The 22,180-nt window shown below is 51.5% G+C and overlaps 1 protein-coding gene across 10 annotated transcripts in view; it reads right to left on the bottom strand.

Moving 5' to 3' along the window:
- MAP4 (microtubule associated protein 4) overlaps positions 1–22,180 on the bottom strand; it is a 145,266-nt gene that overhangs the window by 69,092 nt on the left and 53,994 nt on the right. For all 10 annotated transcript variants that reach the window (XM_050307891.1, XM_050307938.1, XM_050307875.1 and 7 more), the window contains exon 4: positions 21,204–21,269. In XM_050307891.1, coding sequence (XP_050163848.1) covers positions 21,204–21,269 — 66 coding nt within the window. The remainder of the gene's footprint in view (positions 1–21,203; positions 21,270–22,180) is intronic.

Here is a 22,180-nt window from a genome sequence, read left to right as displayed (position 1 = left end):
GGCTGTCCCATCCCTGGGATTGTCCAAGGCCAGGCTGGATGGGGCTTGGAGCACCCTGGGCCAGTGGGAGGTGTCCCTGCTCGGGCTTTTTATTTGGCTTTTCTCAACTGAGATTTTGGAAGCCCAGTGATACAGCTGAGACCCCTGTTCCACTTGGGGTTCCTTCCCAAACCCATGGGCCTTCTGATGTCCTTGGCAGGGAATATTTCACTCCACAGCCACAGCAAATCCCCCCCCAGACCTGCTCAACAGGCCCAACACAAGATGCAGATGATCTGAAAGAACATCTGCACGTAGAGAAAGCCCAGAGCAGTAACACCAGGACTGAGTCACTGAATCACTCCCCCATCTCCTGGCTTTGGATCCAGGCTCATAACTGGGGAGAAGGAGGACAAGGTTTGTGGACACCCTGACCAGGCTGCCTTGTCTGAAATGTGTGAAGCTGAAATACCCAAAATTCTGAGGCCAAAGACCCACAGTGAGGGAACCACCAACTCCTTACTTTGGGCACACAAGGCCCATCCAAGCCCCAGAGTGCTGGAATGGGAGAGAGCACCAGAGATCCCAGGATCACTGAGGGTGGGAAAGCCCCCCAAGGTCACAGAATTCCCCCCCTGTGCCCCATCCCCACCTTGTCCCCAGCCCAGAGCACTGAGTGCCACGGCCAGGCCTGCCTGGGACACCTCCAGGGCTGGGCACTCCAAACCTCCCTGGGCAGCCCCTGCCAGTGCCTGACCACCCTTTCCATGAGGAAATTCCTCCTGATGTCCCACCTGCCCCTCCCCTGGCACAGCCTGAGGCCATTCCCTCTTGTCCTGTCACTGGTTGCCTGGGAGAAGATGCCAACCCTCCCCTCGCTACAGCCTCCTGTCAGGGGGTTATAAAGAGTGAGAAGGTCCCCCCTGAGCCTCCTCTTGTCCAGATGTGAGGGCCAGGAGGTGCAACCTCATCTCCTCCCTGCTGCCCAGCCTGGCCAGAGCTCCTGCACACAGAGACCCCACGCCCATGAGCACTCAGGGCTGGGGGTGATGGGACCACGATCCCAAATCACACAAGTTCAGTGGAACACAAGGACCTGCTGCCCCTCCCCAGAATGTCCCTGCTGTAACATCCTGCAGGATCCTCCTGACTCCCAGAGCAGCCCGGGAGCGAGAGGAAGGAACTCCAAGGAATTGTGGGGGGGCAGAGCAGCCCCTCCGTGCCCCGAGCAGGGGGAGCGCTCCCTCCCTGTGTCCCCCCCGAGCAGTGACACTGCAGTTTCCAGCAGGAGCCGTGACCTGCAGCGCTGTCAGCCCTCGTTCCGAGCAGGGCAAAGCTATCTCCCCTGAAAGGGCTGTTGCCAAATTTAAACAGCTTTATCCTGATTCAGGGAATGCTCCGGTTCAAACGCCGCATCCAGAGTTCTTCAGAGGGGCAGAGCTGGAGCAGCGTCTCAGCCCTGGCACTGAGGAGACTGCCTGTGCTCCAGATTAATCCAGGGTCAGGAAAAGTGCAGGATACTTCAGAGCAGAAGCCCTGGAGAAGAGCAGAGGCAGCAGAAAGGGACCAGCATAAGGACTCACTCAGCAAAGGTCAGAGCTGAGCTTAACGCTCAAACCTTTCGAACGTGGACATACAGAGACAAGAACTGCTCACCCCTGGAGGGCTGGGAGAGCTTTGGCTTTCAAGGAAAGCAGGTCTGGGAGTCCTTTTCCTCCAGGCAAACTGATTTAGGCTCTTGAACAGGGACACGAGTGTCCCCTGAACCTCTGGAGAGGTGGGGAAGGATGAGAAGGATGAGAAAACACAACCAGAGACACACTAGGCCCCAGACAAGCAACCTGGGGTTTTGGAAAACTCAAGGGCCTGGAGGGACAGGACAAGGGGGAATGGATTCCCACTGCCAGAGAGCAGGGTTAGATGGGATATTGGGAAGGAATTGCTGGCTGGGAGGGTGGGCAGGCCCTGGCACAGGGTGCCCAGAGAAGCTGTGGTTGCCCCTGGATCCCTGGAAGTGTCCAAGGCCAGGTTGGATGGGGCTTGGAGCAACCTGAGCCGGTGGAAGGTGTCTCTGCCCATGGCAGGGGGTGGAGCAAGATGAGCTTCCAACCCAAACCAATCCATGATTCTCTGGTTCTACTCTTGCTCAGCAGCAGGAGGCCCAGGAACACCCTCCAGTCCAGCCCAGACCATGGGCCTGTTCCCAAACACACTGCAGGGAACCCTGAGCTGCAGCCTGGACTGGTGCCAACAGCTCAAGGGGCTTCAGGTCACCATAAACACAGAAGAGCAGCTAAAGCATCCCCTTCTGCCAGTCTGCACATAGGACTGGGACTGGTAAAGTGCCCCCTGCTCCCAAGAAATCAAAGAGCCACAGAGTTGATTAAAAAAAAATACCTGAGGTATAAAAGGCCAGTAAATTCTTACAGAAAATAACCCCCACCTCCCATCTGATGATGCTTTAGTACCTCCTGTTGAGGAATTCCAACCTTCTCTAAGCTGTATCCTCCTGCTCTGACACCAGAGCACATTTACCCAACCACCATGAAAAATAAACCTGCAAACTTCTCTTCAGCTGAACACCAAGTGCTCCTTTATCTTTAAGGTCCCAAGGAAGCGCAGGATTTGTTCTCACCCCACAGCAGACAGACCAACCCCTCTCTGCTCTCTCCGTGCGAAGTGCTGGATGACTGAGGTGTCCTGTTCAAGGCTCAGTTAAGGCACCACACGCTCCCCCTGTGCCAGGCTCTGCCTGTGTGACAGACACTGGGCAGAGCTGCCCAGCCCAGCCATCACCAGGAGCAACTGGAGCAGAAGAGCTGCCTCCACCTCCCCACCCTCATCGCTCCTGCAGGACCTGGCTGCTCCTTCCCCCACTGAGCAGTTCAGCCCTGATCTCCTGCAAATCCCAAATCCTCTCCTGACAACCTCCAAGGGCCCAATTCCTGTTTGAAACACGATCAGGGCCGGAGAAGACAACAGAAACAAGCGAAAGCAGCACTTACAGTCCCTGCTGGGAGCTCCAGGCGTGTCCCTTGGCAAGTCAGCGTTTACAGACCCGGGCAGAACAAGGTCCACGCACCAGCAGATGGGAAGTGCTCAGGCAGCTACCTGATCCACTAATAAGCACTTCTCAAGAGCTATTCCCTGCAGCTGAGGAAGGCACAGAACTGCCTGAGTCTCCTCAGAAGTCAGAGCAAGTAAATCACGTTACAAACCCTGCTGTACCTATGCCTGGTTTGGTGCCTCGTCAACAGGAGGAGCTCGGAGGGCTGCTCATCACTCCAGCTGCTTCTGGGCCGGTTGTTCCATCACTCCTTCCAATATCTCTTCATTAATTAGGTTATAAATTAATAACGGTTCACACCTCTAAGCCAGGTGTGGTGCCTGCCCTCTCCCTTCCCTGGGAATATCCATCCCTGTCCCAGGAGCTGCAGGCAGGTGCTGGGAACTCTGGCCTGGATAAAGCCTGTGCTGCAGCCCTGCTAAACAGCAGCACTTCTCAGACAATAAAACCCAGAACTAAAGCAGACAAGGATCTGACCCTGCAGCCTTTTTTGCATCATTTTCTCCTCCATCTCCATTTAACGGGTTTTTTCCAACCTTCTCTTATGTCTAATAAATCAGAAATCCTCTCCTTTTCGCCTCCTGCACTTCAGGACTTGTAAATCACGATGCTCCATAATCTGAGGGGTTTTAAATCTCTCAAGCTGTAAGTCCTATCTTCCATTTTTATTAATTTCCTCCTTTTTTCCCAGACCCCTTAAGGCACTCAACACAGCCACACTGGAAATGGTTGATGAACTCTTGCCTATCCATACAAAGCCCTTCCCTCCATCAGTTTTTTAGCACTTCATTTTCCCAACAGATTTAACTCCTGAGATCCCTGACTGCCAGGATGAATTTCAACTGATTTCCCTTTTCTCCCTCCTGCTCATTTGCCTAAAAACAGCCAATTTTATCACATCTCCTGCTTTCTACCTTATCTTATCCCGCTCTCCCAAGTAAAACCATGCTCTGGGGACAGCACCAGCTCCACCATTAACCCTTCTCCTGGTTCAAAACATCCCAACTATTTATTTGGGATATTTCCAGACCACGAGCCAACACTTCTCCCCAGGAGCTGTTAAGGAGGAAGCCACTCTGAGGACTAGGAATGAATTATAAATATGCAAGGGGTGTGGGAACTCTGAAAAATCTCCCTGTAATCCTGCCCCACGTTCCCCCACCACAGGAGCAGCAGTTCCAGCCCAGGATTGCTGCTCGGGTTCAAAATGCTCCATCCCTTTTGACCTACATACCTTGGCACTTGGCTTCACGTGAGACGTGCAGGAGCCGCTCCGAAGTGACAATATTTACTGTCACTCCTGAAGCACATAAACACACACAGATACAAATCTGCCTATACTCCTATATATATATATATATTTAGATATTCTCTCCCGCTTCCCAATCCCATCTGTGGGCACAGGGACACACGAGTGCCCATATGCTGGTGCAGAACGAGATGGTGATAATGGAAATAAGTGCTTAAAATAGAATCCTTCCCTTCAGCACCACAGCCGTGTTTGTTCAGCGCTGCCGCTGCAGCCCCTGTTCACACACATCGTCCTGACCTACTTTTGTGCCTCCCCACTCCCAGGGCAGAGCTCGGAGCTCGCAGGAGGAATCAGAGGCAGTCGGGAGAAATCGCTCTGCCACGTCTGTAATAGAGTTTTATGGGCATTAATTCCAGCGAGTGTCAAACTAATGACACGAGGGACATCAAAGCACGGAGCCATTTGCATAATACTGGGAGAATCTACAATTCTACTGCTGTTTATTCAGGAAGCTTCTGCTCAGAGACTGAGGAGGACGACACGCCGTCGCTGCTCCTCAGAAACCGTTCTAATTTACAGCAAAGAGGCTGCTGGTTTTCGAGGAATTTCATAATTCCTCGCTGAGGAGTTTCTGATGTTTTGTGGTGCGAAACAAACCCCGCCAGGGCTATTTTCTCCCTGCAAAGCTAAGCAGCAAAGCCCTTTATTCCCGTGGCCAAGCCTCGAGAGGCTGGGCGCACATCTGAGGGCAGCAGCTCACCTCAGAGCCAGGCTGGCGGGAGCTGCCACCTCCACACCCGCACCCGAGATGCAAGGAACAAAAGCCATGAATTATTCCTCAGATCCCTGGTCTCACGTTGAACTGTCTCACCTAGATGTGCCTGACACAGCCGGGGCTGGGGCTCAGAGCTCCGGCAGGACCACGGAGGCTCCCGCTGTTTGACGGTGACTCGAGCGGACGTTTCCAGGGTTCTGGGGAGATGTTCGTGGCCACATGGAGAGCTGCAGTGAACACACTGCAGGGCATCGCTGCACTGGGCCAGACAGGGCTCCTGGGCTGGCCTGGGTTTAGGAAAAACACAGCAGGGCACAGCAAGTCTGACCTTGGAGCTCAGAGGAGCTGCCCCTGCTCCGGGGGAGAAGGTGGGATGGGGTCTGTGGGCACCGACTGGGGAGCATGTTTGGAGGCTCCACAACAGGGTTTCATCACAGCTCAGCAGTGGGTGACTCCAAAGTACACCAACAAGGGGAAAAAATCACGAAACTGCCCCACAAAGTCTCTCCGGGGGTATGGCCTGAAATGCCAAATTGGAATTTTGGATGTACATTAAGACACATCAGAACAGAATTCCAGGATGGGTTGGATTGGAAGGGACCTGAAAGCCCATCCAGTCCCACCCCCTGCTGTGGGCAGGGACACCTTCCACCAGCCCAGGTTGCTCCAAGCCCCGTCCAACCTGGCCTTGGACACTTCCAGGGATCCAGGGGCAGCCACAGCTTCTCTGGGAAATCCATTCCAGTCCCTCCCCACCCTCAGAGGGAAGAATTTTGCCAATATCCCACCTAAATCTCCACTTTTCCAGTGGAAGCCATTCCCCCTTGTCCTGTCCCTCCAAGCCCTTGTCCAAAGTCCGTCTCCAGCTCTCTTTAGGCACTGCTAAACCTGCTCTTGCTCTGGTTAAGTGTCCAATTCACGGAGGTTTGGTGCTAAAACATCTTTATGCAGCAGCCTTGGCAGGACTGGGGATAATCCCGAGAGAGAAAAGCAGCACAAGGCTCAGGAGGTGAAAACCTGATGCAACCCCTGTGCCCAGCATTTCTAAAATCAACAAGAAGAACACAACTGGCAGCTCAGACCATTAACTGACTCATTTATTTACTTCTTTCTTTCTTTCTTTCTACCTGGAATTCCAGTTGGGTAAATCTAACCTTCCTCAACCCTCAGCTACTAAAATAGGCAAGTCTAATTTGGACCTTTCCATGATTCTCTGGTTTTCATACTCAATGTGAGCCTAAGCTTCAGTAGAGTACAGTGCTGCACTAATCACCTGAAACTGTGACAAACAGTTAAATGAAGATTTTTTCTCTTTTTTTTATCTTTAAGCAGAGTCCTTTTGGCTGTAAGATTGAGACCTGGAGTCCCTAAAACCTTGCAGAGCTGCATGTGAGCGACAGTTTGAAAGACAAGTTGTTTGCATCACCGGAGAGCAGGAGAGTGTTAATGATGGAACATCACAGATTTTCCAGACAAAGCTTGGGAGACTTGACGTAGCTGAAAGCCAAGTATTTTTATCTGTAGCCAGGGGAAATGTTAGGGAAAGTGGAGACACAAGGAAATGACACAAAGGTAAATAAAGAGTTGGCTAAGTGACAAGTGGCAAAGCAATGTCAAAAGGGGAATTCTCCTCCTGGAGGAACAGAACCAGTCACTAGAGTGTGAAGATCAAGAAGGCAAAATAACTCTTGCCTAATGTTTTTATTTTTAATCTTAGATATCAAAAAGAGTTCTGAGGAAATGAAGTTAAAAGACAAAGTCAGTGAACGGTGTTTGATGCCATCCCTGGCTCGTTTGAAGGAGCAACTGGAAAGGGAAGGAACAACCACAAAGGTGGTCTCAGGCAGCCAGTCCTACACTGGTAACCAGTGCCTGGACCTGTCACCCCACGCTGGGCTTCAAAGGTTCTCTCCCCTTGATCCAGCAGAGTCTGATCCCAGCACCAGCACTGACCCTGTGAACAAATCACTCTGGTCTCCCGTGCCTGCTGCTCTCCTCCATCAACAATATTTGTTTAACCACGTCATTTGAGATTACCTGGGTTTGGATTTCATCAAATCACAGGATAACTGGCTGGGAGGGGACCCCAAGGACCAGCTGGTGCCAGGAGGTGGGCTGTCCCTGTGCCCTGAGCTGTACCTGCAGAGTGGCAGCCAGCGGGGGCTGCAGTGGCTGTGTCCCTCTGACCCAGGAGAGGTGACCCTGTGACACCCCAACACTGCAACACAACGAGAACCCTGGGTTACAGCCACACTTTGACGTTACAGAAGCAGGAGCCCCTTTTCTCTGAGAAAACACTCTTCACATCTCAGGGCTAACTCGAGCAGCCCAGCTTGTATGACCTGCCTGTACTGGAGGCAGAGATCAGATGGGCAGGGATGAGATGCTCCTTCTCAGCCATCAGAAACACCCCTGCAGTTCGATGGGCCTGGGGGTCCCTTCCAGCCCAGGACATTCCATGATCTGTCCCCTGTTGGCAGATCTCTCTCCAACCTCACATCCCAAGACGAGGGACTCTGAGGCACAAAAAGCTGTGCACCAATTAAGGCAGAATTTGTGGCATCAAACCAAGACCCAGACACCTCCATCCCTTCTCCTCTGCCAAATCCCATTACCAGGGACTGTCACACAGCCCCTGCACACGGATGATGAGACCCATGGACACTGTTCTGCTGGCAAACACTGTCACTCCCCACGTCCCGACGCTCCCACTGCCAGCTCCTGCTGGGAAGCAACAATGGCAATGGTTGGCTCAGGAAACCTGAGTTCTCCTCCCAGCCTTCCCACTGACTCCCCACATGGCAGCATCATTAACTCCCCGTGCATTTCCCTCCTGGACCTGGTAAACAGCCATCTCCCATCACAAGCTTCCTCTGCACAGGCAAAAAAAGGACTCCAGAAGAACAAAATGTTGGGTTTCAGTCCTCAGCATCTCTGAGGGAACTCCCAGCCCTCTGAAATACAAGTGACTGCTAAATCCCCAGCAGTTCAGACAGAGCACAGTTTGCCCAGACTCTGGTTTTTCAGGAAGTCAGACCAACCTGAGGGCATGGAAAATGTAACTTCATGGAATCACAGAATAACCTGAGCTGGAAGGGACCCACAAGGGTCATCAGAGTCAAACTCCTCCTGACCCTGCACAGGTTGAACTTGTCACAGAGAACTACAGAAAATTCTCTTTAAGAACACACAGGTCAAATCTCTGTGCTCTAGTTAATAGCAAGAAAGTTAAACACCATAGAAGTTACTCAACAAAACAAACCCAACATCCCTCCCAGATATTTTTTTGGGGGTGAATTGTGTTTTGTCCATGTCCTGGAATGTCATGTCACTGCTGTGCCAAGTCACTTCTAATTTCATAGGTGCCTAAAGCATCAACTGTCTCGACACATCCACAGCCCTGAGGCCCCACGGTCGCTCCCACGGGAGCTGTGGATCCTGCACTGTTTGGAACCTTGACTGATGCCAAGAGACAGAGTCTGGTGCAGAAATCTCCATCCCACCCGGTCACCTCCAGGAAACAGCTCAGCTTGCCTTTCCCTGCTGCTGAAGGGAAGGGACAGATCAGTGGGAAGAGCCCCCTGGAGCCGCAGGAACGAGCAGCTCAGTGAGGAGGGACCAGCTCTGATGTACCAAGGTGAGCTTTTATCCATCACACGGAAAGAGGAGGAGCAAATACTTAAAAAAAAAAAATCCACCATGGCATTTTGCACCATTTCCAAGAGCAGGGTGAGCCTGGATTGCAAAGTGAGAGGAGACTGTTCCGAGGGGACCGGGCAGAGCTCCCTGAGCCCGGAGAGGAGGAGGATACTGAGCATGCCTCACTTCTTGCTTCCAAGTTTCATAACTCCAGAAAGCAGGAAAGCATTCCTGCTCTGACATTCACTCAGGGTAATTCAGGTAATTTTTATGCTGTACTTGACAAAAGCCTGAGCATTTCCGAAACACCAGCTCTGCAGAAGGTGTGCTGGGTAATTAACGGGCTGGAGCTGGCACTGAGCTGCACGAATTGTACCGAAATAGCTGAGCATCTTTAGCATTTCCTGAGTTCTCAGGGAGTCACTCACGCAAGCCTAAGTGAGCTGAATTTGTGCAAACCCATTTCCAGAGAGAGCAGTTTTGGGGGGTTCAACGAGGAGCCACGAGCAGCTTGCTCAGCATTTCGCTCCAGTTCCCACTCGCTCAGCCACCGAACAGCTACGCTCGCTCCGAGGGGTACATTTGCTCTCACTCCCAACCACCACAGACCCCCTGAGCAGCCTCACCAGATACGTTCCCTAACTATAACATTTTCTTTTTCCCAAAAAAAAAGGTCAGATTAATCCAAGATTACCCCCGGTACCAATCCCACGGGAATGCTGCGGCACCAACAGCTGCAGCGCAGCTATAAAAGATAAAATGCACAATATAATCAGCCTTACCCTATTTGCAGTGATGGGACTGAACTGGAAGAAGATTAAAGAGCTCAGGCCACCGAGGGAGCTACAACTAGAGCCAGGATTAGGGAAGTTTTCTATCCCCCAGGTTCATATTTAGCCCGTGTCACACGACCTCTCAAAGCCACCCCAGCACACGAGTCCCTCCCGAGCGTTTTGTAAGCAGGATAAACCCCTGCTAAATCCACTTCTACAAGCAGAACCTCAGGTTTGGAACGGGAATAAGAGGTGGAAAAGGAAAGTTGAGCAGGGAGAGCCTGGGAAGGAGAGAACAGCACCTCCCACACAAGCCCACCCTCCCGGCGGGCCCCGGTTCCGCGGCAGCTCCCGGGGGAATTTGGAGCCGGCAGCTGCCACCCCCTCCTGCCCATCCCCGAGGACGTGGGACCCAATCAGTGCCTTCCTCGCTGCTCTTCGCTCTCAGCTCAGTAGCTGCTCCCTGGGGCTCAGCCACGCTCCCAGCTCCAAGGCAAATATTTACCAAGTGATCCAATGTCAAACACAAATCCTTACTACGAAGCCAAGGAATTAACCCATCTGGCAGAAAGGTGATGATCAAGTGTTTGGAGTGAGATTAATTTTTCCTGTCTTCTACAGTTGTTTATTTTCCCTTGACAAGCCTCTCAAGCACACATGGCATTGAAATTCCCTAAATTTAATCCAAAGGGGCACTGCAAAGACTCCATATGAGTTACTGGAACAAGCAAGGGAAGAAACACGATGTTGTCTGAAGCACTGAAGAAGAAGAAAGTATCTTTTTAAGCTGCAGTGGAGTTCCAGAGAGACAAATTAAAGGAAAATTAGGTAATGTAAGTGTAGGATAATAGCATGACTCTGGGTGAAAAGCAGTGAGGGCAAACAGCCCTACTTGTTTGCAGCAATAACACTCAGTCTCTCTTCTTACCTGCCTCAAAAACCCTTGAGAACACCAAGATTTTAAAAAGGTTGCCTGGGTGTCCAACCATTCCCAGGACTGCAGGCACAGAAATATTCTGGTTCCACGGAAACAAAGTTCTGGGAAGTGACAAGCTGATTTTGTGCAAAGGCTGATGAGCTCCAAGGATGGACAGAGAAAAGGCTTCACATTTTCCAGCAGGTCTCAGCCTGAACAGTTCTGCAGCACAACCCCCCAAATCAGCAGGTTTAAGTGCACTAATGACACATTCAATTCAAGGTATAAGCTCCAAAGTTCATGGCTTGAATATTTTAAGCACCAGCTACTTGCTCAGGAAATTCAAGCCTTGTAAGACCCCATTAATTCACCCAGCTGTCAGATCCCTGCTGGAACAACTCCTGAACACGCTGCAAAACCGAGAGGGTTTGTATTCCCGTTTTTTAAACCTCACTAAGCCTCGCTGTTAATCTTTTAATAGACTCCAGCATATGTACGACTTCATTGTAAGCTTTTTAATTTCCTATTCAACGAGTCAAGCCGGGAACGTCCCACCTTTGAAGCAAAGTTTGAAGCAAAAAGTGAAAAGCCAAAGAGCAGGTTGCTGGGAAAGCACCATTTGAGAAAGACACAGCCATGGCAACAGCGCTTTTCACACAAAAAAGGTCCCTCTTTTTCCTTGGAGCCAGCAGAGGAGCCAGCAGAGGAGCTTCCCATCATTCCCAGAGCTGTGCCAGTCCCAACACTTACTGTCCCTCCACGCAGCCCTTTGGGGGCCCAGGGTGACACTGGGGACAGAACAGCACTGGCTTCCTGAAAAACCTGCATCCTAATTCCCAGCTCTTCCCCTTCTCATCCCAGTGTTCAGCTTTCCCACATCCCCACACCGCCACAGCCCAGGACCCTGGAATTCCCACAGTTGGGTGGGAAGGGACCATAAGGATCACCCAGTGATGAAGGGCAGGGACACCTTCCACCAGCCCAGGTGGCTCCAAGCCCCGTCCAACCACCCCATTCCACACTGGGATCCCCCACTGGTGTCCTGAGCCGGGCAGGATCCGCAGGGGCAGAGCCCTGGCACCGAGGACACGGCCAGTTCCACGGAGCACTCCCACGGAGCTGCCACGCTCCACTTTCCTCCCAGAGCCAGAGCCCGTTACACAACAGCTTAAGCTGCTTTGACACAAACAGGAGCAGGGCCCAGGGAAAAGCTCCTCGAGTGTGTCATTTAACGTATGGAAACAGGGCCGTGATTTACGGCCCAGCACTGAACCTGGGGGTGGAATCAGCGCTCCAGGCCAGCCCGGGGGTCGGCTGATTTACACCCCCTCTGCCTCCTGCAGCACAACCACTGAATCATGGATGGGGTGGGTTGGAAGGGACCTTAAAACCCATCCATTGTCACTCCTGCCATGGGCAGGGACACCTTCCACCAGCCCAGGTTGTTCCAAGCCCCATCCAACCTGGTCTGGGACATTTCCAGGGATGGGGCAGCCACAGCTTCTCTGCCCAACCTGTGCCAGGGCCTGCCCACCCTCCGCAGGTGGGGTCTCACCTGAGGGGGCAGAATCCCCCCCTCCCCTGCAGCCCACGCTGTGGGATCAGCCCAGAACATCCACAGTCACTACAGAAGGAAGGATTTAGGAAACTGGGAGCACAAATTCCCATCTTTTAGGCCACATTCCTTCACGGTGGTCAGTGCACATCCCCACCACTCCCACACGAAACATGACTATTGACTCACAGAGACATGGACGAGCACGAGGGATTCAAGGACTGGAAGCTCTTAAATACACCACTTTTAGCCCAGATCTGCAGTGTTTTATCTCCAAGCTGCTGCAAGACACCGTGTGCACTTACAGAGCCGTTGTTTGTGCCTCACAAACACCTTCCCAGTGCAGGAGAGCTCGAGTGTCCCTCAGGTACATTAAACCAGGCACTGCAGATGAGCTGTGATAATAAATGTGCACTGGAGTGGCAGATCTGAGCCCTGGTGATCTCCTGAGTCATCTCCCTGTGATCCGAGGGCTCGGTGACTTCGTTCTGCTGCACCAACACTCCAGGCCCTGATCCAACCCAGGGCGTGGCAGGGGCTCTTTGTTTTCAAAGCTGCATCCTCTGCTAAACAACAATTTACCTGATCTTAGAATCACAGAATGGTTTGGGTGGAAAGGGATCTTAAGGATCACCCAGTGCCACCTCCTGCCATGGGCAGGGACACCTTCCACCAGCCCAGGCTGCTCCAACCTGGCCTTGGACACTTCCAGGGATCCAGGGGCAGCCACAGCTTCTCTGGGCAACCTGTGTGTTACATTCCCAGTGTTTATAAGCACTTAACAACTGGCACATTTCCTTCTGAACTGCTGGTTCATGGTTCTCATGCTCTCAGGAGCTGAGAGGACGCAGGAACCCAAGACCTCCTCTGCTGAAAGAGCACCAGGACCCCACAGAGACAACCCCTCATCCCCCCACCCTCCAGGAGCTGGGGGAAAGCTGCACATTCCCTGGAAGGGTCTCTGCCCCCCACCCAGGGTCCTCACTGTGGCCAGGGAACAGAGATCCCCCCCGGCTGCCACCTCACCTTCCTCCAGACACCCAACTGCCCTTCCCCATCCATCCCCAGCCTGAAAACGCTCACCCCAGATCAGGGACAGGCACACACACACAAACCTGAGTCATCCCCGTCAGAGATCTCACCAAACCCGCTCAATTATTCACTTTGCTGCTTTTTTTAGACCGAAGCCACGGGAAACGTGAACTCCCCGCTGGTGACCATGGCTGGTGCAGCCCCATCCTGGGCAGCCTGAAAAGCTCTCCCTTCAGCCCAGGAAACACAAAAGCCTCTGTAAATAAAAACCTGCACCGAGAGGGAAATACACAGGCAGGTGAAAGAGGAAAACCAGCTTTAATTAAAATAGTTTTAATTACAAAAGCACAGCTGTAAGTGTCCTATTTACCAAACAATGAACAGAAGGAATGAATTTTTTAGGAGGTTCATTGTGTTTTTGTTTTAGGGGTTTTTTTTTTTTTTTTTTTTTTTTTTTAATACCTTTCAGTTTCTTGCAGGTTTTTTGTTGTTTGGGTATTTTAACTTTGTGCACTCCCAACTCACCAGCCAAAGGGGGGTTGATAACAAGCAGCAAAGGTTGGACCTCAGCTGAGGTGGCAGCTAAATGCTCCCGTTGGATACATCACCTCCTCTGGAATACTGAAGTGTGGATTCCCCCAGATGTCATTTTTCCATGAACCCTCACAAAATCAGGCAGATTTTTAAGTACCATGTGAGTCCAGCATGGAAATGAGCATCCACCTCATCCATCCCCAGCTCCCTTTTTATTCCAATCCCCTGTGCAAAGCCCTTTTCCTTCTTTGTAGATCCCTGCCACCCCCCAACAACAAAACCACACAGCTTGTGGAAATAACACATTAAAATGGAAATGAGGCAAACTGATTCTTTAGAATCCCAGGATGGTTCGGCTGGGAAGGGACCTTAAAGCCCACCCAGTGCCACCCCTTGCCATGGGCAGGGACACCTTCCACTAACCCAGGTTGCTCCAGCCTGGCCTTGGACACTTCCAGGGATCCAGGGGCAGCCACAGCTTCTCTGGGTAACCTGTGCCAGGGCCTGCCCACCCTCCCAGCCAGCAATTCCTTCCCAATATCCCATCTGACCCTGTCCTCTGGCAGTGGGAAGCCATTCCCTGTGTCCTGTGCTGCTGTTCCCTAGGGTTGGATGCAGCTCTGCAGGGGGGGTCTCACCTGAGCTGTGGGATCAGTGGGATCTCACAGGGGATCTCACAGTGGGATCTCACAGGGGGATCAGCCCAGGGCATGGGGGGTTCTGGGTCCAGCACACACGGCTGGGGCATGGGCAGTTCTTGTTCACCAAAACCCCCCAATCCTTCTCAGGGCTCTCCATCCACTCCCCACCCAGCCTGTGCTGTGCCTGGGATTGCCCTGCCCCGTGTGCAGGACCTTGCCCTTGGCCTCGTTGGACCCCCTGAGGTTGGCACAGCCCCACCTGTCCAGCCTGTCCAGGTCCCTCTGGATGCCCCATCCCTTCCCCCGGTGTGTGACGGCCCCACAGCTCGGTGTCCTCAGCAAAGTGGCTGAGGGGCCTCAGTCCCACTGCCCACGTCACTCACAGAGCTGTTGGACAGTCCTGGGCCCAGTCCTGACCCCTGAGGACCCCACTCCTCACTGGTCTGCACCTGGACACCGAGCCATCGACCACAGCTCTGAGTGTGACCATCCAGCCCATTCCTTACCCCTGAGTGGCCCATCCATCAAATCCACGTCTCTCCACTCTAGACACAAGGGTGTCTTGTGGGACAGCATCAAACACTTTGCACAACACCCTTGTCTTCGAGGGACATGTTTTCAGACATCTGCCCAGGCAGCAAACGATTCCAGTTTCAGCCATTTCCCTCTTCCAGCAGCACCACAGGAGTGGTGAATCCAGACATGCAGCTCCTGCAGGAAGCAGCCACGGACAAGCAGCACAAACCCAAGAGATTCTCAGCACAGAACCACTCTGCAGAGGTTAGTTTGACATGTTTATTAGGGTGATTTATTCAACAGCAGTTACAGCTTCAGTCATACAGAGCATTGCAGTCGTTGGTCCAGAATCAGCAGTGACAACACACAGCACTCAAGCACAGGGAGGTTTAGTACAGCAGAGGTATAGATCATCTCCAAGGACTGGAGAAAAGCATGGATAACAGGAAATTCAACAGAGGAACACTTTTGGTGGCTGCCTGGCTTTCAGAAAAGAGAAGCTGCCCAGGGAGACAGACACACTGCTGCACATTCAGCCACTGAGCTGAGTTTTCAGCCAGATACAGTTTCTGGGAGGGACAAAAGACCCCACACCCCTACAGCCCCTCCACCAGCCCCCAGAAAAGCACAACCATGACATGGCAGAGCTTTGGGTGAGTCCTGGGAGGAGGAACCACCCCAGGCACACAGAACAAGCAGCTCTCCCTCTGCCCACGAGTGAACCTGATGGCATTTCAAATGAACAGGGATGCAAACGTGGGGGTGGAAAACAAAGTGGGGGTGAAATGGAATGAACTATCCGTGCTTGCAGTGAGACAGTGACTGAACCTGGGGCTGGAGGAGCAGCCCTTGGAATGCTCGAGACTCTGCTGGGCCTGGGGAGCCCCATCCAGCCCCATCCCCCTGAGCCAGGGGGCCCAACTCCCCCACCCACCTCACTCTGCAGCTCCAGGGGCACACACTCCCCTCCAGCCAAGATTTAAAGCATTATTGCACTTCAATAGAGCATTCAGACAACCTGAAGCCTTCTACAATTCCATCTGAAAACGCCTCTGTCAATTATCATTTATTCTCTATTTCTAGGGCACAGAGAGTTAAGGCAAAAGGTGAGAAAGGATGGCTGAGGAACCAAGCTAAAGGGATGCTGCCTTGCTCCAAAATCAACCTCATTTACCAAAAAAATAACCATGGAAAGGTCTTTAGAAGTAAAACCAAGAATACAACAATCTCCTTGCATGGCCACAGACACCAAAAATCCCCCGAGAGGAAAGAACAACCTGAAGGGTTCAAGGGTTGGACTCCACGATCTTGGAGGTCTTTTCCAGCCTAAATAACTCAGTGAACTGTGTGGTGTCCTGGCCAGGCTGGCACATGGGACCAGGAAGGGAAGAGCCCAGTTTTGGGAGCTGGCAACTCCAGGCAATGGAGTTTTCCCAGAAACAACAACTATTGACCTCAGAGGAGAAGCCACCAGCGCTACTTGTTGGGAATCTGGTACCACAAGGATGTCACAGCTACTGACAGGACTCTGGGTGATGGGTTAAGTAATAAAGTGGCACCAAATAAGAGGAGCAAAGTGTCAGGTCCTGCTGCATGTCACTGAACAGGACAGTGAGTGCCAGCTCTGGGCACTGCCACCCTGGGTGGGGAGCGTGGGACGCCTCTCAGGGGGAAAGATCCTAATTCAAATAAATGCTCTAGAGGGTACCAGGGGTGCTCAGGTGTAACCTGCTCTCTTCACAGCAAGATATTTTCAGGCAAGTGAAGGTCTTAGTACACATATTTTGTGCAGTTTGGAAAATCAGGTCCTACCTTAGACTGGATTTGGGTTCAGTAAATTCTTACCATCAGGTGTTGTAGGCAAAGGACCTCTCACAACACAATTACCCTCACACACAACATTCCCTCGCCTACAAAAACCCAGGCTGAGCCTGTCTCAGGTAAAATACTGCCTTGTCCCTCTAAATGATTTCCTCCTTTCCCATTTTGTTGGTCTGGTTTGTGTTTGGAAAGCTCTGCACTGCTATGGACACAGCAGGAATCTCACTGCACTTGCTGAGCTCCCGTAGCTCTGTTTCAGATTAAAACAGGCCCCTTCCTTCTGCTGTTGCTGCAGATTTTCAGGATTATTTCAGTGCAGATTTTACAATTTAGTCCTTTAGTTTCTCTCAGATTATTCCTCGTGGCAGGTAAAATTCCACCCAAGGCTGTCATTCCCCAAAGGAAGCCTGAGGCGTGAAGTTAAAGAAAGGCAATTCCCTTTCTTGCTTCCAGGGCTTTTGGGAAGGAGCACAACAGCAAAGCAGCTTCCTAAGGCAGGGATTTGGGGCTGGTTGTTTTCCTTTATGCTCCCACTTGATGGCAAAGGCTCGAACCCCAAAATCCATCCCTCAGGAATCAGAGGTGCTCCACCTGCACCTCAGGAAACGTGGTTTTCCCTAATCTGTTCCTCAAGTCTAGTAAATGCTACGATCTGGAAACACCCCTTTTGAAGAAAACAGCATTATTACAGGTAAAAACCTGATGTGGGAAGGTTTCAAAGCAGCAGGGATAAAGGCAGGAACTCTACAAGGCTGTGGTGAGTGTGGGGAGGAGGGGAAGGAGCTGCAGTCCTGGTGGACCCATCTGCTAGGAAAGCACAACTGGGAATCTCCAACCTTCTGTTGCTGAGCACCCATGAAAACGGAGAGAAATTAAATTTAAAAGTGACCAAACAGAAAATGGAGCCGTGGTCGTGATTTCAAACCAGAACGGTGCAGTTCAGAACATCGTGCACGTTTGTGCTTACACAAGGAGAGGGAGGTTTCAACAAGCACTGCAGAGCACAGGGAGGAGGAGGAGGAGGATGGAGCGCCGCCAGCACGGCCACCCTTTGGCTTCTTCCAAGGAGGCAAAGCAAGAGCTCTGTAAAATGCTGAAGATTTTAGAAGTGTAATGGCAGGTAGTAAAGGACACTGGTCTTGTGTCAGTGGCAGCCCCAGTGTTAGGAGACAGTCTAGGCTTCTAGGAGGAGAAAATAGAAGAGAGGAGAAGAAGAAGGAGAGGGAAAGGGGACGGGGAGAGGGGCAAGAAAGCGCAAGTCGTTAGTAAACATGAACATCCAGGTAGCACACACTGCTCAACAAGCAACACTTCATTTAGTGCAGCCAGGAGATTTGCCAGAAGCCACTTTAGAGACAGGTGGAATTTTGCTTTTAGGAGTGTCTGGAAATGTCTCGCTGGTGCCACGGAGCCACCTCGGCGCTCGGCCGTGCTCGGGCCGGCTCAGGGACACCCGGGGGTCAGCAGAGCTCAGGATGCTGCCTGAAAGCCCAATTTGCACTGAGAACAGAGTATTTCTGTGACCCAATCTGGGATGCAAGAACTCCAAGCCGGTTGGGCTTCCCCTCCAGCCAGCCAAGGGCAGCATGAGCATGGAGCGGGGATACTTCCCCCGGGTGCTCCTCACCTGCCAGCAAGACAGGGAGCAGCACCCTGGACAAGAGGCATCCAGATTAAACCACGTGACCATCCCTGATGGATTCGTGGTCAGGAATTTGGTTGGTTTTTTATTTTTAAATATAGAATTCCTTTGAACTCTAGGCAAATATCCTGCAACAAGGAGTGTCAAATCGAAAATTACCCATGTTATTTTTTGTTTTAAACCTGAGTTTTACTAAGCCCTGCCTAACCTCTGCACGGTGAAGGTCCCCCCCTCAGTACCTTATGCCATCAGGAATGACACACTAGTAATGATTTCCCATTTCCCTTGTTGATTCCCTGAGCTCTGGGCTTGCCTTCCCTCGGAATGCTGCTCCAACTGCTCTATTTATCCTTATAAGGAAGAACTGGATTAACAGCAAGGCTTGCAGTCGGTGTGCCCAGCACCCAAAGCCAGATGCAGCTCTCAAATTCCCAAAAAACACCCCCCCAAGCCAGGCACCGACGGTCACGTAAAGCTCAGCACTGCCAGGAACTGAACCCCTCGGAGCTGCTGCCTCCCTTCCCAAAGCCCTGAGCCATGCACATCCCTGCAGGAATGGTTTAAACAGCACTGTCACACTCAGCATAACTCAACACCAACCCAGGGTTTGCCCCCCAGTTCCAGGAGTTTTGGGTTTCTGCCATGTCCTGCATTAAGGGGATGTTGGAGCAGGGCATCGGTCTGGAGGCAGCTCAGCCTGCCAAGATTTCAGTCCTGACTAATTGCCAGCTCTGCAGACACACCCCACGGGTTGTAGATAATGCTGCAAGTCATAATATCAAATCATCACCTTGTTCTATTTGATTAGTGAACAAAAAAAGTGCAGCAGAGCTTCCTGTGCTGCAGCCCAGACAGATGCACATTTGTGTTATCAAACAGCCTCACGACACCTTTTCCTTGGAGTCTGTCCTGCAACCCAACCCCAGGCCAGCTCTCCTTTCAAAGCTCTCTCTGTAGCTTTTAGCAGGGGTTTGTAGCAAAATGCTGGTTTCCTTGAGCATCACCTTCCTCAGCCCTCCCTGGCCTGCTCCATTCCCCACCTCTGCACGGGGCTCGCATCCCACATCCCTAAAAACCATTCCAGCTTTCAGACACAGCTCAGGGAACAGATCCAGCTGGGAATAAGCCAGCCAGGACCTGGAGGTGGCTTGGGGCCAGGGCCTCCAGGGCTGCTTTAGGCAGCACCACCTATGGCAGGACCTGCTCCAGGAGCTGCTCCTCAGCTTGCAAAACCCAGATGGAAACTCAGCATTCCTCCTTCTCCCTGCTGGATAACCAGGGACATCTCAATGCATTCCTCCTTCTCCCTGCTGGATAACCAGGGACATCTCAATGCATTCCTCCTTCTCCCTGCTGGATAACCAGGGACATCTCAATGCATTCCTCCTTCTCCCTGCTGGATAACCAGGGACATCTCAACACTGCACCAGGAAGGGGGGCAGGGGGAAGAGGCTGGGAAGGAACTGTGTCATGTAAATCCTCTGTTATTCTGGAAAGCCTAATTAACTTGATGCCCACGACTCCTCAGCCCTGACGTGCTGCTCCCAGCACTTTGATGTCACTTTTAGACAGGCTGGAACAAGAGGAAAAAAAAAGATCCAACTCTGCCCCACAAAGAGGGAGCGTATTAATAAATTAAAAAGCCTCAGACACATAAAAGCATCTTTGATCAAAGTTGTTAACATTTAGTGTGTGAAGAGTTAAACCCTCAGAAAGCAGGAGCGAAGCAAAAAAAAGGATTTTTAAACACAAGTCAGAAGTTCAATACAAAAATGCCGATGCATTTAATTAGTCAGACCCAGAGTATCATAAATCCGATTTTATTTCTATCTCCTTTTAGTTCTAAGTATTAAAAAAGAGGGAGAGAGTATCCCTCAGGAAGGTTCAGAAGCATTCTTAATTTCAGTTTAAATGATAAAAGATGCACAACTTCATCTTGACTGAATTTACAATGTCAAATTAAGCACAAAGATCAATTTTCATATTCCCATCCTCAATAAGGACACGAAACTCACTCACACTCTAAATCAAGCTCTGATATTCTAAAGAGAATTACAGCAAAGAGATGTTTCAATTCAACCCCATCTCCCATACACTCATCATTATTTCCTGATTACTTTTTCCCCTTGGGGCCATGCCCATGGATCAGGAGGGGTGTAATGCTGGGAGCACCCAAACCATCTTAGCAATGATCTGTACTGGAGATGAGCTGGAGGGCATGATGAGAGACCAAATAAACAGTTCTTACCAATGTCAGGATGACAACTGACTTTGGAATATTTTATCTCAAGAAAAGAGAGATGCCACAGTCAGAGTCCTCACCACAGAAGGAACAGATGGGTTGGAATTTTGGAATTCACAGCAAAGAAGACTCAAAGGGAAGCAGTGTTTAACTACAACTAAGAGAACATCAACACAACCTCAGCACATCAGGCTGACTGGAAAGATCGATTATTTTCCAGGTTCCTCACAAGTCTGAAATATTTCTCCACTTCAGTTATGAGTTCCTTGCAGTCAAAACCATCCTAATGCTACAGAACAAGGTCCAGAAGGCCTGGGTGGCACCTGGGACAAGCTACAGGAGCTGTGGGAGATGTTTACAGCAGGGGAGTTTGGGGTGGGAGGAGAAGCTGCAGAATTCAGCAGGGTCCTGGCAGTGAAGGAAAACTGCACCAAAGGACAGTGGAGTTGGACAAAAATCACTGTCAGTCTCACAGGGAGCAGCAGAAGCCATGGGTCAGGGAGAGCTCAGCTCTGGAGGTTTATGGACTCACTGGAAAACCATTTTTATCAGAGCCCTGGACGTTGCCTTCCCAACACTGACCGTGGATAAAAACACAACACCTTCAGAGCAAGGCTTTGTGCAAATGAGCCACTTCAAACTCCAAGGAAAATGAAGATTTGCTCCATCAGAAATTCTCTGAAAAGGTCATTAAACCAAACCCAACCCCCTGGGAGGAAATCAGACTCAAAAAGAAGATGTATTTGGCCATGGTGAAGCTTTAGTGCTCTGACAACAACAAAGCAGTGGCTGTGTCTGCTCAGGACACCGAACACCTACCTGTGCGATGATCTGCCAGTCCATGGTCACCGTTCTCCACCACCGTGGGGCCACAGGCTGAAGAGTCTGCAGGGAATCAAAGCAACTGTTAACACTGGATGCAGCCAACCTTAATCCAGACCCTAAACCCAGAATGGTAAGGACTCAATGGAATGGTTTGGCTGGAAGGGACCTTAAAGCCCATCCAGTGCCACCCCCTATCACAGACCACCTTCCACCAGCCCAGGCTGCTCCAAGCCCTGTCCAGCCTGGCCTGGGACACTTCCAGGGATCCAGGGGCAGCCACAGCTTCCCTGGGCAACCTGTGCCACCCTCACAGTCAACAATTCCTTCCCAATATCCCATCTAAATTTATCCTCTTTCAGCTTAAAGCCATTCCCCATTCCCCTTGTCCTGTCCCTCCAGGCCCTTGTAAATAGTCCCTCTCTTTACCATAAATAAGGTTTGGTTTTACCCCACAGGCCCAGGACAAGGATTGTCCCCCTGTGCTGGCACTGCTGAGGTCACACCTCAGGTGCTGTGTCCACTTCTGGACCCCTCAGGACAAAAAGGACACGGAGGGGCTGGAGCGTGTGCAGGGAAGGGAAGGGAGCTGGGAAGGGACTGGAGCAGCAGGAGCAGCTGAGGGAGCTGGGGGGCTCAGCCTGGAGAAAAGGAGGCTCAGGGGGGACCTTCTGGCTCTGCAATCCCTGACAGGAGGGGGGAGCTGGGGGGGGTCGGGCTCTGCTCCCAGGGAACAGGGACAGGAGGAGAGGGAACGGCCTCAGGCTGTGCCAGGGGAGGGGCAGGTGGGACATGAGGAGGAATTTCAGCCTGGAAAGGGTGGTCAGATAATTTTAACCAGCACCAGGATTTACAGACTGAGCTTGGAAAACATGGCAGCACTGGACAATGAGGTAGGGTTTGAAAAGGGTCAATTTAGATTAAGATCAGATAAAAGAAACAAGTTTTTTACAATGAGAGTGGGCAGGCCCTGG

The sequence above is a fragment of the Myiozetetes cayanensis genome, unplaced genomic scaffold (assembly GCF_022539395.1).
Source record: "Myiozetetes cayanensis isolate MyiCay16 unplaced genomic scaffold, myiCay2020 scf1, whole genome shotgun sequence".
Lineage (NCBI taxonomy): Eukaryota > Metazoa > Chordata > Aves > Passeriformes > Tyrannidae > Myiozetetes > Myiozetetes cayanensis.
Note: the sequence above shows the minus strand (reverse complement) of the source record. Positions and strands in the feature narration are given on the sequence as shown.